The sequence below is a fragment of the Pipra filicauda genome, unplaced genomic scaffold (genome assembly GCF_003945595.2).
Source record: "Pipra filicauda isolate LSUMZ 115617 unplaced genomic scaffold, ASM394559v2 scaffold117_size3949168_pilon, whole genome shotgun sequence".
Classification (NCBI taxonomy): domain Eukaryota; kingdom Metazoa; phylum Chordata; class Aves; order Passeriformes; family Pipridae; genus Pipra; species Pipra filicauda.
Genome location: NW_024103629.1, coordinates 2,934,041 through 2,950,246, shown reverse-complemented (window position 1 = coordinate 2,950,246; position 16,206 = coordinate 2,934,041). Strand labels below are relative to the sequence as shown.

The 16,206-nt window shown below is 40.0% G+C and overlaps 1 protein-coding gene across 4 annotated transcripts in view; it reads left to right on the top strand.

Annotated features, from left to right (window-relative positions):
• The window catches only part of PDGFD (platelet derived growth factor D), a 147,045-nt gene extending 131,102 nt beyond the window's left edge, over nt 1-15,943 (top strand). For all 4 annotated transcript variants that reach the window (XM_027739474.2, XM_027739471.2, XM_027739473.2 and 1 more), the window contains 2 exons: nt 2,941-3,155; nt 15,337-15,943. In XM_027739474.2, the coding sequence (XP_027595275.1) occupies nt 2,941-3,155; nt 15,337-15,471 (350 nt within the window). In that variant the 3' untranslated portion in view covers nt 15,472-15,943. The remainder of the gene's footprint in view (nt 1-2,940; nt 3,156-15,336) is intronic.
• Nucleotides 15,944-16,206: the final 263 nt, after the last annotated feature.

Here is a 16,206-nt window from a genome sequence, read left to right as displayed (position 1 = left end):
CAAAGTGCAGAGAATTTGCATTTTAACTGATAACTCTGGGATCTGGTGGTCCCAAAACCTGATAATAATCATGATCAGAATGCCTTGAGTAGATAACAAGGAGAATTCATGCAATTTTGCATTGGAAATTTTCCCCTAGGTTTTTCAAATACAGAAAAAATACGCTAGATAAAATGCGTATTGCTACTATTTGATTTCAGAATACCTGAGAAATGTACCCAGAGAAAGTGTTGAGTCCTCATTGAAAACTGCTTATTCCTTCATACTACATAGAGAAAGAAAATTGTGCTAATTATCTGGTTATTCCCTCCTATGCTTCAAGCAAATCATCAGCTTCCCACAGTCCTGAGTCAACTACAGCCTGAGACCCTGCAAAGACTTCCGAAAGGCATCAGAAGTAGGAGTTTGAAGGCAGTGAGCAAAGCCTTCCTTCCAGTGAAAGCCCTTTGTCAGGTCAACCGTTGCCATTTAAATTGAGCAGTTAAGTATTGAAGCTAATAGTGTAACATGGTGATGGATATAATATGCCCTCTGCAGGAAAACCCCCCCACGCAGGTCCTTTACATGCCGGTGCTTTCCCTCTCTGCTAGTCTCATTACAAGGACTCATTTCTGTTTTGATAATACAGCAGTGCTAATAGGTATTAGCTCAATGTAGGAAGGAGGAGTGTTGACCCTGAGGGGAAATGTCATCTGTGATAGAGTAAATTTTATTCAGTCCCCCAACCATCTTTAGACACAGAAGATAGGCCCTCTTTACTAACCAGTTTGCTACTGGAAGCCTTGTTTCATATGTTCCCTCAGCTGAATTAAGTCTAAATTAAGCCTTTGAGCATTTTATTCTAACTCTATCAGTACCATCAGCAGATGCCGTCATAGTCCACAGTCAGCCTGGACTGCCCAATAGGAGTCTGCTCGTGTAAGTATCCATTCCCCTGAGTTGCTGTAGTGTTAAAGTGTGGATGATCCAGGCTTTCCCCTCAGGAAATCTCATTAATCATAAAGACAGAAAATTTTCAACCCTATTCTTCCTTTGGGAGATTTTTCCTTCACATCTATTGGTTGAAATGAATAGTAACCAGATAGTACTTTGCTTTACCAGTTAGCAAAGCTGGTGGCAAACGTTTACAGGAGTGGGAAACACTTCCCTGTGAAGAGAATTAGCCTGTCTTGCTGTGAGAAGGGGTGGCTTTGGAGAATGACAGTGGAGAAAAAAATACCATCTGTTAAAACAAAGAAGTCAATATTCCCTGGACTTCTAAGTCCTGGCTAAGGACATTCACAGTGTATTTTTCTCCCAGTGCATAAGTATACCACCAGCCCCATTGATTTTGTGCTTATATCAGGAGAATGATCTATACCTCTTTTGGAGAGATGCTAACTCTCTGGAGAGAACCACTGAGATTTCATGGTGACATGTATCACAATTGCTATAAAATCGCAATTTATCTACTGAATTCCCATTGACTGAGATAACACCTCGCCAGGAAAGTGAATCTGCTATGATTTTCTATAATAGCACTCCTGACATGTACCCTTGCCCCTTGCTTATCTGCCTTGTGAATATCTCCAGGTCAGAATGTAAAGGTACATGATATTTACAAATCACAGCTTTTTCCACTACTTACTTTGTGATGTTGACAAGGACTGAATCACAGAAGGTATGAAGTGTCTTTGTTGTAAGTTTTCACATATTTTTATTAAAGCACAGGCAGAGGTGCTCTCAGGACCAGAAATGATGTTGACCTATTATACATGCCCATGAAAATCTGGTATGTTCACAAACACTACACTGTTATCTCAGTTCTCATTTCAGCCATCTCTATTTTCCTGTTGATGTTTCTGTTAGCAAAAGCTGTTTGGAGTTGAACTCAACACAAGTTCCCACGTCCTCCAGTCCTGAATGAATTATTGAGCTTTTGAACACTTAGTTGGTGGATAGAATCCTAAAGAAAGAAGAAAGCAGAAAAGGAAGGAAAAAGAAATCAAAAAACTTCTTTAGAAATAGAACTCATTAAATTTGTTGCTTTTGTATGTGTTACAAGTGTGGAATATGTATTTATAGAAGGGGTTATTTGTTTTGGTTTAGCTTTATAAGGAAAAGCTAGAAACAGCACTTAAAGTCACAGCTGATAGTCTATAAGTTATTTTTATGACTGGCTTTACTGCTTATTTACATGACAGATCTCACAGAGATACCAGGCACTTAAACATCAACCAACTACTGGCATTCAATGAACCTCATTAGTTTTAATTGTATTTATTTTTATGCCTATTATAGTAACATTTACCAGCTGAAAATAATATTGCTTAGATTGGTTTCTCCATCTAAAAGTGAGTTATCTAAACTCTGTCCATAAACAATACAGACAGGCAACTTGAGAAAACAAGTCATGTAGCCTGTCCTAAATGCTCTTGTGAGGAAGGGATGAATCACTCCCCAGTTTCTCTACTGACCACAGAAAGGGTCTTGTTTAAAGTGTTTGCCTTTTCTATGCCTGCAGTTAGGCAAAAGAAGTTATGCTCATAGTAACAAAATAGATCTTATCATCTAAGTCAGTCAGGTATAAACAGAGGAGGGAAGAGTGTAGCAGAGGTGGAATCTCTTGCCGAGGGATCCAACAGATCAGTGATAAAGCAAATAAAATGACTAGTCTTCAGCTTTCGGGCCAATATTTTACTTCAAGCCTTCCCTTCACCTTTATAGTTGGTGTGAGCTTTGCTATGGGAATCAGTGGGAGCAGGGTGACTGCCTGGATGGCCACCTGTAATGATTTAAAATTGGTAGGTTTATGTTTATCTGTTCAGAAATCACTGCTACACTTCACCTATTTTTCAAATAGTGTCCCATAACTTTGTGTTATTTACTACCTAGGGAGCAGTATAAACTGGAGGAATGACCCACTCAAACCTCACTAATGAAACTTCTTTTGCATTGCAGTTGACCTGGACAGGTTGAATGATGACGTGAAACGTTACAGCTGCACCCCGAGAAACTACTCTGTCAATTTAAGGGAGGAACTGAAGCTGACAAATGTAGTTTTCTTCCCCCGCTGCCTCCTTGTCCAGCGCTGTGGAGGAAACTGTGGCTGTGGGACTCCGAACTGGAAATCTTGCATGTGCATGTCAGGGAAAACAGTGAAAAAATATCATGAGGTATTTTCATTCTTTCTTTGTTACTTCTTTTGGGTATTTATTGCTTCCATGGATTCTGAAGTCTTTTCTCCGAGCCATGTGTGCTGCTTGTTAATTGACTATCACGTTAATATTGATCCATGCTATATCATGTTATATTATCATTATGCTATATCATGTTATATTAACAAGCTTATATTGATTATCATGTTGTATCTGCAGTGCAAAAATCAATGGGTAAAAATTACCGACACAGTGAAGGGTCATAGGTGAAGATGCCATCATTTGAAAGACACCACAGTATTTGAGTGAATGCCTTCTGTGCTTACCACTCTTCCTGAGATGAAGGATCTGCTTAGGCTTTAAGACATAGATAACAGCATCTCTATTGCTGTCCATGCAAGATACCAGCTTGGTACTTAATGGAGCATCATTTGTACCTTCCACTGCAATAAGGCATAGAGACAGAGATGCACACAGAGTCAACATGCAGGAAGGCCTAATTTTAAATGTTTAATATTGATGTCTTTAATGCCACGACATCACCCAGTGATATGCATTTGGAAGTGGTGAATGAACAGAGTGGAAGGAGGTTATATATGTGTGAGAAAGGGATGTTAGCAGGTGTTTATGGGTAAGTTAATTTAGAAGCAGTTAGAGAGAACTTTTGCCACCTCTGAGTGGATGCTACCACAGCATCCTAGTGAATTTTGTTGCAAGAATGAGGACTGATTTTTCCCATCAGAGGACTGCTACAAAGTGGATATATATACCTCTGGAAATAGTCTTTTTAGTAGCACAGAGACGTGTTCCTTGAGACATTTGACTGCACTTCCTCTTGCTTTAAACTTATGCCCACATTTGGAAATCATAAGTAAGTCCTTTGCAAACTCTCTTCCCTTCCAGATTTATTACCTGTAGGAAACAGCTGAATCATTCAGCCTTATCTTTTCTCCAACTCAGCAATTTTTTAGGAAGGCAAAATTTTTGCATAGGAACAGTGTCCATTATGTTCAGAACACATTTAGAGAGGGAAAATACAAGGAAAGAGCATTTTATATTCTTGCCTCTAAATCAGTATTTTCAGATCAAGACATGAACAATGTTGACTAAAGTGAAGATATCTAGGAAAGTTACTTGGTAGCAGCCTTTTAACAGTCTGAACATAGGGAAGCTGCATGCCATGCTGACTTAATTTCTGACACATATCTCTTGTTAAGAGCCTGATTTACCACTTGGCTTAAGTCCCAAGTGAAAATAAACTTTATGGACTTTAAACCTGGATGTGATGTGGACTCGTAACATTAAGGCATTATCTTGGGAGACCCAGGGCTGCAATAGCAGAGGGTCGTTGAAGGTCAGACCTTTGCCGCACTGTGAGCGATGTGGTTACTCTTTTCCAAGGTAAGCGATATTTTCTCACAATTAACTGTGGCATACAGCATACTCCACATCAGCTAGGACTAGAGAATAGTTAATATTTTCTCTAATTTTAAACAAGATGCAGGGAATGACCCTGGTAATTACAGAGCAGAAAGCCTTATCTCAATGGTAGAAAAGTTAATTGGAAAAAAAATTAATAGGTTTACGACACCTAGATGACTATGAGCTGATAAAATGAACTTGGAATGCCTTATATATGAATAAATATTTATACAGCGCTACAACAAGAATGCTGAAAGGCCTGGAACCTTCTTCAGTGAGCAAACAGTCAACCAGACAAGATCAGACAGGGATTATAAGCTGGTTAAGAGATAAAAAGTAAAGAGGTGGAAGAGATGAACAATTTTCTAAATAAGAAAGGGCTACATGAGGTGCCCCCAGCACATAGAGTAAGTGTTATTTCATGTATGATCAGTCTGAATGGAGGTGAACAGACAGGTGGAAAAAATGACAGCTAGCACAGGAGACACCGTAACAGCAGAGAAGGCTGTGAGGAATTTCAGAAAGCCTAGGTAACTACTTGTAAATGCAGGTTATAAAAGCAGCAAGCATTAGGACGAATGGTCTAAACTATCTATTCATATAACACTAGGTGTGTGAAGGGAGGAGGAAGAAATGAGGGGTGGAAGTTATGCTAAAAGTTGAGTAGTGAGTCACTGTGAAGAGCTTCAGGAAAACAGCTGTTTAGTGCAGTGATAGAAAAAAGACAAGTGACAGTCTTCTGCAGGAATGGAGATGAAGGGGTAATAACATAGCAGGTATTGTAGACTAGATAAATTGGTGGGGTACTTATGCTGGGTTTTGACCATTGGTGCTTATAATGGTACAGGTAGGACTAGAAAAGTTATATAGAAGCAGTTAACATACATCAAGAGAGATACAGGGGAAGATACAGATCAAAGACATTTGTAAAGAAAATGGCTCAAAAGTTTTGCATGATATCACTTAGAAACAAAACTCAGAATAAGAGAGAACACAGTGAAAGATAGAAAATAATGAATATTAGTTAAAGGAAAATCAGGTCTTCCTAAATAATCTCTTCCTTAAGAAAAAAACAAGAGAGAGATTGAAAGGAAACTAACTTAAAATGGGAAAAAGGCATCATATTTTTTTTACAGTAAATCTGTATGGAATTTCAATGCTTAAATATGAGCTGTGCATAATTCAGAAGAGTTCTGAAAGAACTAGAAGTAAAATATAAACTAAGGAATTCTGGGTTACACCTGTATCAGAATTTAAGCCAACTGTTGACAGCAGCTAGTAAAAAAATGCTGATTATAAACGTTTACTTGTTATCAGGTGTTTGGAAGCTGCTGGTGCTGGGACACCAGAATATCACACTAGCCAAGTATTGCTCAGAACCAGGATGTCATGACTTATGACCGCATCAAACTAATCACTAAATTCAGGAAATTCAGCATTCACACTAATACATCACTGCTAATTTATTTTCCCATTCCTTTTTTCTCCAAAAACTGTATGAATTCAAGACAGTGTTTCATCTCTACCATTAAATGGCCTTTGTAAGTTTAAATTTAAACTTAACCCTTAGGCATGAATTAGCAGCTCACTGGGCAGAAATTTAGCCAAGTGTCTCCCATTAATGCAAGTGGAAGTCATGCAGATAAATTCATGTATCACATACTAAAGATGTGCTCGTTAATTTTAGTCCAAAATGTTTTCCACTCTATTATTATTATTAGGCATGCATAGTTAATCAGTTTTATTCTTATTATCCTTTGACACTTAACTCTAATTTTACTTAAATACCTGGCAGTAAAGGCCCTGAGGAAGGGCCTCTCAGTATGCCAGTTTTAGAGCCATGGAGACAGTTTACTCTCTTAAAAGCCAGTTTGAAACCTATTAACCTTAACCAAAGAGCCTTTAGTTGCATAACAAGGGACAGAGCTTCACACTTTAAGAAATTCCTAGCACTGTTAATTTGGTTAAAAATCTCTGTCTGCTGCTGCAGGAGAACAAAGGCCAGAAGACACCAGAAGGAAGTATTAGGTAGTGGAGCAAAGCAGATGTTTGTAGTAGCTGAAACGGAGTCCTGCAGATCCCAGACCACTTCTCTGGCCAGGCTGATTTTCCCTAACTGCTATTCTGGGGCTTTGTCTACTGAGCTCCGGAACCCACAAGAGTTGTTTGTCCTGCACATGAATATGGTTGTCCTCAACAGTAAAAACTTGTCTGGAGATCGCTGAAAAGTTGAGTGGAATTTCTGAGCTACCCAGTATTTCTGGGCGAGAAGGACAGGCAGGCAAATTTTCCAGAAGGGATGGGCTCCTTTTTGGCTTTGTAGCCAGTACTGGAAAAGCCGCATGCCGGCAGCTGTGAGGACCCTAAGGTCCAGTGTTGGTTGACAGAGAGGCTTCTAGTGCAGAGAGATTCCAAAGTTATATTCTCCTTATGCTTTTAATGTTTTGTAGTTCCCCCTTAGTTCCTGTTCAAAGCCTCACACTGTACTCATCACCAAGCACTCCCTCCTAGCCTAGCCTCTCAGGACTAATGGCTATGACATGTAGCCTTTAATTTCCCGAAGCTAAGAGTGCTGCTCCAGTTGCCTGGATGGAATGTACAGATCTTTTCTATCTTGTCCAATTGTACGAAGTGATGCAACAGCAGGAAATGAGAATATATACCCCTACAGTAAGGGGTAGCTTTTTTTTATTGCCCTGGGGAATGTTAATCATGAGATCTCAAGTCTTTTTTATGGCCTGGAAGTTTGCCATGACTTTACCAAAATACTCTGTTTCCAGAAATAAACAGGTTCATAACTTGGGTAAACAGATAGTTTTATAGGTGGGGGTTTTGGGGTGTTTGTTTTGTTTTGTTCTGTTTTGCAGGAGTCTTGTGATGCTCTGTGGTTTTCAGTGGCTTCTGGGTTTGCTTGAGACCAGAGCAAATACTCTGGACAAAGACTCATGACTTACCACATAGTATCACGGGCCTTTCAAACCAAACAGGCCAAGTCCTGGCAGTGTCTGAAAATGTCTCCTGGGCACAGTCTGCCATAAGTGATACTGAATTATGTTGTACGGCTCCCTGCAGGGGAAAGACAAAGCAACACATGGAAATGGACACAACACACCTTAATCAAATGCTCAGGTCTACTCCTGTCTTAACTTGCTAAAGGGGACTTGAAATGAAAGCATGTTTTTCATTGCACCACATTTCTTTGGAAATGCCTGGAGCTGCTCTTTAAAGAGAGGTGGGCTCTAAACCTGGAGATCACTCAGCCCAGAGGAGGTGTGGGGGAACTCAGGGCCAGAACTCAGTTCAGCTGCAGCTACAGCTGTCTTATCCAACCAGCATGCATATACCTCAGAGAAACAAGAAATCGGTTTCCCCATCTCATTGCTGTAACTGATGAGATGTGAAATGAGTTTCTGTAGGGAATAAGTGCTCTTAAGGTAGCAACCAGAATTTGTCAGAGTGCATAAACCTCCACAAACACAGTGCTGAGCAACACAGCTAAAAAGCATATAAGGAAAAAAGCAAAGTAGTGAAAGCTGATTGCATCTTTTACCTACTTATTTTTCTCTCCTGAAAAGACTGATGTGTTTTTCACTATCTATGAGGTGCTTCTTCCCTCACCCCCTCACCAACCCCTTTTTGAAGCATTACGCATCCATTCTAGTTTTATGTTGACTCCAGCTTGTCTGGTGCCTTCACAGAACATACATTCAATTAATTCTCAGAGACAAGGTTTAGATTAGTGTTAGGGTGGCAATTTCATAATCTTTGGTTTCCCTGAGAGGTGCAGCAGGCATCCCAGAGTGCACAATACTGTATCTTGGCACAAGTTGCTGGGACATAGAAACAGCTTTAACTGAACCCAACGATGTAAAGAAAAAACAAAACAGAGAGAATATTATAGGGGAGAAAAGAACAGGGAAGCAGGAGAGAAAATAAAAAAGTGACATGGAACTTCAGTAAGACAGAGGAATTGCTGCAATGGAGTTAAGAAATGTAACTAATACAATTTGGTGTTGTGGGGGCTTTTTTCTTTTTCTTTTTTTCCTTTATTTTTTCAGAGAAATGAGAAGCAAACCTTTAGGAGGCACTTGAGAGAGCAGACAACAATTCTCACTCTGTCCTTACACAGGGAAACATAAGATAACTGGTCAAAAAAATATCCAAATGCTGCTGACACAACAAAGGGAATTTGCTAATGGATTAAAAAGAGCTAGAATCATCAAAGCAGTGTGCAAGGAATATGAGACCATAGTCTGATTTTTGTATGTCCTGGAGTTGATAGTACATGTATAAAGGAGATAAAAGGTTGTTATGGTAATAAACGCACAGAATTAGCCTGACAAAAGAGTTAATTCATAGAATATTAGACAAGAAGCAGCAGTGGGATTTATTTGGAATGCAAATACAAGGAAACAGAATGAGTCAGAAATGACTGCTAGGTCATGGGATGAGCAGAGAGAGCACAGAAGTGCAGTGAGAGACAAAGGTTCATTTTTTACTAAATGAAAATGAAAGTTCTTGAGTTGACATCTGGGAGTTAAGCAAGTGAGACATCCTGTGATACCTGTTAGGACAGAGAGGCAATTTCTTAAGGAGGAACACCTGTATCTGGTTAGTGATGAAACAACAGCTGGAGCATAATACACACATAATTCCTGACAAGATCACCAAAAGTTAGGGTCTTGTTGGTGTCACATATGTCTAAAACATCATAGCTTTAGCAACTGCTTCAGATGCCTCACTTTTAAGCCAGTTAATGTTTTCCCATCTTTGTTGTATTAAAACCAGGTGTTTTGTATTCATACAAATAAAAAAAATAGAAATAATAATCCCATCTACACTTAATAATCCCTTAGTTTGCATGCTACCTCTGATCAGCAAACCAACTCTTTTTTCTTGTCCCTAAACACCCTGTAATTTTCTCTGGTAAGAAAGAATACATCTTTGGGTCTATGTCATTGTTTTAGGCTCTGTTCCTACTAAAGGTCCTTATGCTAAATTATGAACCACATTCCCATAATGCTTGGTTTCTTATACTCAAAGCACAGCTAAACTGTGTGTGACCTTTGGATTAGATAACTTTCAAAAATTGAAGAGTAAGATTTTTTATGTCTATCAGAACTTGGATCTGTGATGAATGTTTTGCACTTTTGATGCTTCCTCTTTTATGAATCTCAGACAAATATAATTTGGTTTGCATGCTAGAATGATGGTATTTTTAGATGTGCAGAAGAAGATTAGATAATGCTGCATAGCAGAATTTTAAAATAAGTTCTGCAAAGTACAAGTTTCACTATCTAAAATAGCGTCCATAGTTGTTCACCATCTTCTGTCACTAGAATATGGAGCTAGTTAGATATTTGGTAAGTCATAGTCATGTTATTGCATATCTGTGGTCTTCTTAAGCTAATCAGAAAGAAAAAAACACTGAATTTTGTCTGAGGCTTGATATTTCCATTGGTGTTTGAACTACTGGTTAAGAAATTAAAAAAGAGTATCACTATTTTACCTAATAAGTAAAGTATGTTAAGTAAAAAAAATGGCTATGAGGAACTGGATACCCCCTCTTTTTTAAGTGTTGACTGTGTTTCCTATCACTCTTTGCTTTTTAGTACGATAAAAGTCAACCATCATGGATTGTCATGGCTAAATGTTGCCTGACTTCAAAGGTCAATAATACCTGGTTAGGACCATCAGCAAATGCTGAAAGGATGGTTCACCTCATCTGGCTCTACCCATCTAAAGCTGCAAGTCCAAGCTTTGGGCTCCTTTCCTGGTTACCAAAGATAGACTCACCAGATGTGGGTGTTTCGGGTGACTCATTCTCCGGTTATCTCCAGCTGGGTCCTTTTCCTGGCAGTCATCACCACTCTGCTCTCCTCAGCCCCTGATCTTGAAGTGTTCTTACAGATCTGCTGAGATGATAGGGGCCGTCAACCCTGACCTCCTGTGTTCCACAGGACACTGGAGAGCACCCTGCTGCCCCCAGAGCATGACCCAAGTTGGTACTGTACACCTCCTGGAAAGGCAACCCTCAAACAGCCTGGAAACCCCAGAGTTCCTTGGAGAGCTGTCGAGGTGATGAGTTGGCCTGACTTAAACAAATGTGTACTAATTCCACTTCAATGTCTTCTGGCTTCAGCTTCCAGATCCTGGGTTTTGTGATGACTTTGCTCTCCCATTTAAAGAGGCTTTCAAAAGCTGGCATCCAAATTCAATACATGATCAATGAACAAGATTGCTGGCAAGGAAATTTTTGTAAGCATTTTCTTTATATTTCCTACAGCACCACTCCGAAGGGAAGTTATGCAGTGGCTACAGTCATCTCACCTTGAAACTTCTCAGATGCTCAGGCATATCTACAAAGTAAAATGCCATCCAGCATATTGGTGTGCTCTTATGGGGATTTCTGCAAAAAACCTGTCTTGTTCCCCTTTTTTTATATTACCTATAAACAACAAATCCACCTCAGAAGCTAAATAATCTGTCTTAATTTTATCTGTTTTAATAGTTTTATGATCATAATTTATTCAGTGTTTGATGAGAGGGATATGGCTGTAGTTATATGCTCTTTGTGAGGCAATCTGAAGAGCTGAGGCACCACAGTTTGATGAGTAGTGACAGACATTGATTCTTTAATTTGAAAACTGCAAGGTTGTTCTTCTTTTCCACCCACACAAAAAAAAAACCTTTTGAGCATTCCAGACCTTGTCATATCTATATTTTCTTACAGCTACTGATCCCATCTAAAAAGGAGCAATAAAGTTTCCTGAGCAGGATTTCTTTGAACCGTTTCCATTAATTCAGTAGCTCCTCACCTTTAAGGACCTGACCATGTGATGAATAAACAGCAGCTATTTTCAGAATAAAGAGTTTTCTTTCACCTACTGTGGTCACCAGAAATGGCCTTTCCTTCCAGGGAATTTTCAATTCTCTTATATTTAGCTGAAAATAAAACTATTAGGTAGATATGAGACAGAGAGTTTTGAATATCAGTTCTGTGATCAGCTGTTAAAGCAGTTCTACGGAGGGATCTGGACAGGCTGCATTGATGGGCTAAGGCCAACTGTATGAGGTTCAACAAGGCCAAATGCCGGGTCCTGCACTTGGGTCACACCAACCTCAGGCAGTGCTACAGGCTGGGGGCAGAGTGTCTGGAAAGCTGCCCAGAGGGAAAAGAGCTGGGGGTGCTGGTCAACAGCTGCTGAACGTGAGCCAACATTGCCCATGTGGCCAAGAAGGCCAATGGCACCATGGACTGTATCAGCAATGGTGTGGCCAGCAGGAACAGGGCAGTGATTGTCCCCCTGTACTTGGCACTGGTGAGGCTGCACCTCGTATCCTGTGTTCAGTTTTGGGCCCCCACTACAAGAAAGACATTGAGGTGCTGGAGCAAGTCCAGAGAAGGGCAGTAATGCTGGTGAAGGGTCTGGAGCACAGGCCTGATGAGGAGCAGCTGAGGGAGCTGAGGTTGTTCATCCTGGAGAAAAGGAGTCTCACGGGGGACCTTATCACTCTCTACAACTACTTGAAAGGAGGTTGTAGCAAGGTGGGGGTTGGTCTCTTCTCACAGGTAACAAGTGACAGGAAAAGACTAAATGGTCTCAAGTTTCACCAGGGGACATTTAGACTGGATATGAGGGAAAATTTCTTCACTGCAAGGGTGGTCAAACATTGAAACAGGATGCCCAGGAAGTGGTCACCATCGCTGGATGTGTTTAAAAAACATGTGGATGTGGCATTAGAGGACACAATTTAGTGGTTGACTTGGCAGTGCTGGGTTAACAGTTGGACCCGATGATCTCAGAGGTCTCTCCCAGCCTAAATGATTCTATGATTCTATAATTTCAGCTGTGTTCAATCACTGCTTTCCTATCTGGTGAAGTGTTTGACAGTTCATTTTCTTATCAGCAAAGCCCATATACTGTGCTCATGCTTCTTAATAAAAAACACAGGGAAAGTCCCCAAGCTGTCAGATGGTCTATTAACTTAAATACAGTCCACATCTTTGCTCTCATCCCATTACCTACTTTCCTTTGCTCTCAATTGGAAAAATCAGGTCTAGCTACCCATGACCTTGCAAAGTGCCAGTCATCTGGATTTGTCAGATTTTGCTGAAATGGTTCTTTAAATAAGGAATTTTTTCATGGGTTCAGTGTCAGCATTTGTACTTGATTTTAAAAATACGTTTTCTTTAAAAAAGCATCTTTGAAGCTGTGGTCTATTTTTATCTCTGTAGTAATTGCAGCAACCTGATTGGGTTCAATTCCTTTGTGTTTTGGGTAACTGTGGTACAGCATATTGTCCTGGTGTCCATCAGGATTTATTGCATGTATCGATGGAGTCAATGTTTCAAATAATTTGAAAGATACAATATTTTTGTTGCTTAAAGAAAAACAACAAAAAAAAACAAAAACATGTCTCTGTGTTTCTAAGAGGGAAAAGTAATTCTATTTTCCCAACACAATAAAGCAGCAGGTCTATACCTTGCCTAGGCACAGTTCTTCGTCTCAGTATTACATAGGCTAAATATAAAGTTTATCACAAAAGGGAGGACAAAATAATAGACTGTGTTCAGCACTAATCACTTTTGTTATATCCCATGACTTTTCTAGCCTCAAGACATTAATGGTAGAGAATGAATGGTATCATCCCAAATGTTACTAACCTGTCTGCCCTTCCCCAACTACTCTGCACAGCATCTATGGTTCTCCTTTGGCAAGTCATTCACACTTACTTCTGGGGATTTTCTAATTCTGTTGAAAATGCTAATACTTTGTTAATCTGGTATGCAGTCTCTGTCCTTTCCAAACCATCTCAATGCTTGTATGGTGTTACAATGTCAAAGTACAGAAAGTACATTGTAAAGAAAAAAAAGGATTGTTGAGTAACAGTATGATCTGCTAATTAGGGGACCTGTTATTTAAGGCAGAAGTGTGGATGCTTCAGAGGTTGAGGTGCTAAAGATGTCTTGGTCCCACTTCCCATTTGTCCAGTGACTTTGGTAGGTCATACACTTAACAGATGTCTCTCCCTCTTTTGAACGAGAAAGAGAAATCTAGCTGATCTAGCAGTCACTTGGCCAAGCTAGCATGAGTCACATCAGCCTGCCAAGAGGTGAGACATGCTAGCTCTAGTACCTCACCAGTGTGTGGTTTCTGGACTGAAGGTCTTGAGGCCACACTGAGCTGAACCTACCCACCGGCTTACCGCCAGCTATGGAGCTGTAGCCTTGCTATCTCCATGTCCTGCTCCCCATCAGTAAATAAGTGATTTCAAAATGGAAAGGATCTGGTAATGCTACTGGCAGTTTTTCTACTGATGTGTTGCAGAGCCTCGAGCAAATCAGTTTCAGATTCTCCATCTATGCAAGTTTGATAATTATGCATATCTCTCTGGGCAATTTGCTGTGAGATTTGGGAAGAAAAATGCTGTAGGAGATTTAGGGTGTTCTTAATCTTAACTCATTCATTGTGCCTAATCCAAACTAGTATTTGAGCTTCAGGACTGAAATTATTAATTAATATATCTTTTGTTAAACTACTGTAGGCCACGAACAGCAAACTAATGAAACAAAACAGATTTTCTCCCCTCAACCTATGTCCCCATGCTAGTGTGGGTACGACATCTTACACAGCAACTCAGCCTCCAGTGGTGGGCTCACAAAGCATGCCCCTGCAAAACCACCATCCTCCTCAGCTTTTCCAGTCCATGGTTTACATACGCTACCACAGAAGATTAGATAGGATGCAACATTATGGGTCTTATGCATATATTCACAAGATCATTTTCAGGGAATCATAGGTTCATATCACAATACGGGTTGGAAGGCATCTCTGAGGGTCATCTAGCCCAATTGCCGATTAAAAGCAGGGAGAATTTACAAGCTAGATGAGGTTGCTCGGGGTCTCATCCTGTTAATTCTGTCTGTCTTCAAGGTTTCTACAGCCTCTCTAGAAAACCTGCTCCAATGTTTTAAACACTCAGTATTTTCTCCCTTATACTCAAATAGGATTTTTTTGGCTGCAACTTGTGCCTCTTTCTCATTTTTCTCTTTTTTTTTTGTGACCTACAACCCCCTTTCTTAGGGGTCTCTATCTTGCCTATCTAGATTTTTTTCAGAAGCCTCTTGTATGATGTATACTTACCTAGGAAATAATTTTGTTTACTTGTTTGTTTAAGATTATTCACAGTAAATTCTTCAGAAATCATTTAGGTTGAGGCAGAGATTTTTAATATAAGCCAGTAGAAGTCAGATTCCACAGAAACTCGATGAGATCTCGCACATATTTTGTGCAAGCTCCCTCATCTCCTTTTGTCTTCCACAAGTAATTCATTTTTGAGCCAATTCTAATGATATGTGCTTCAGAAATTTCAAATTGCACAAAAAAAATTACTTGTTCTTTAGAGGAGAAATATTATACGATGAAGAGAAGGGGCAGAGCAACTCAAATATGTATGGGACTGCAAAGATGAGCCAAAGGAAATATGCTTGATAATTCACATGCAAAGGAGCAACTCTGGATATGGTTAGGAGACTGCTTGATATAAAGATACCTGATGTAGAAAATAATCCAGTCTGTCAAAGCTCCAGGACAAACAGTACAGCAAGATGTCAAAGAGTGCAAAGAAAAATCTGGAAGTAAAACAAAAATGTATCCAAATTAATGCTGGTCAGGGCCATTAAGGACTGTTGGTGCCCTCAGGGCCCCAGCACTCTCATCCTCAGATCTCCAACAGTGTTTTCTAATCAATGCATTTCTGTTGATCCTCCCAGGTGCTGAAATTCATCCCCGAGGCTGGGCATACCAGAAGAAAAAGCAGAATCAGGAACAACATGGCCTTAGTTGATATACAGCTGGATCACCATGAGCGTTGTGATTGCATCTGCAGTTCAAGACCACCCCGATAAAAAAAAAAAGAGAAAAAAAAATAAAGAAAGAGAAAGGAAGAAAGAAACAAACAAACAAAAAAAAAGACACACTAATTGCATTTTACCGGATGTTTACTTTTAAGCAGGATTGCTGTGAGGACCTTTACTCGCTAATCATTTGAAATTTGCTACTAGCCTGCCTTTGCAATTAGCAAATATGATCTCTCTGTTTCAGCATAGCTGTGCTGATTAGTGCCATGGCAACTAAACAGGTATATCATAGGTTTATATATCAGCATCCAAGAATATAAGATTATGGTTATCTGTAGCTAGATTCTGAGGGTTGAGATTTTAAAAGCTCAGTTGCAGTCCTTAGGCACACAATGGACACTGAAATTAAACACCAGGTGCATAGGTATTTGTTGTAGCTGGCAATGAATCGTAGAATCATAGAATCAGCTGGGTTGGAAAGGACCTCTGAGATCATTGAGTCCAGCCCTTGATCCACTACCACCACGGTTACCAGACCATGGCACTAAGTGCCACATCCAGTCTCATCTTAAAAACCTCCAGGGACAGAGAATCCCCCCACTTCCCTGGGCGGCCCATTCTAATGCCTGATTACCCTCTCTGTAAAGAATTTCTTTTTAATATCTAACCTAAACCTCCCCTGGCAGAGCTTAAGACCATGCCCTCTTGTCCTGCTGATAGCTGCCTGGGAGAAGAGACCAACCCCCACCTGGCTACAGCCTCCTTTCAGGGAGTTGTAGGTAG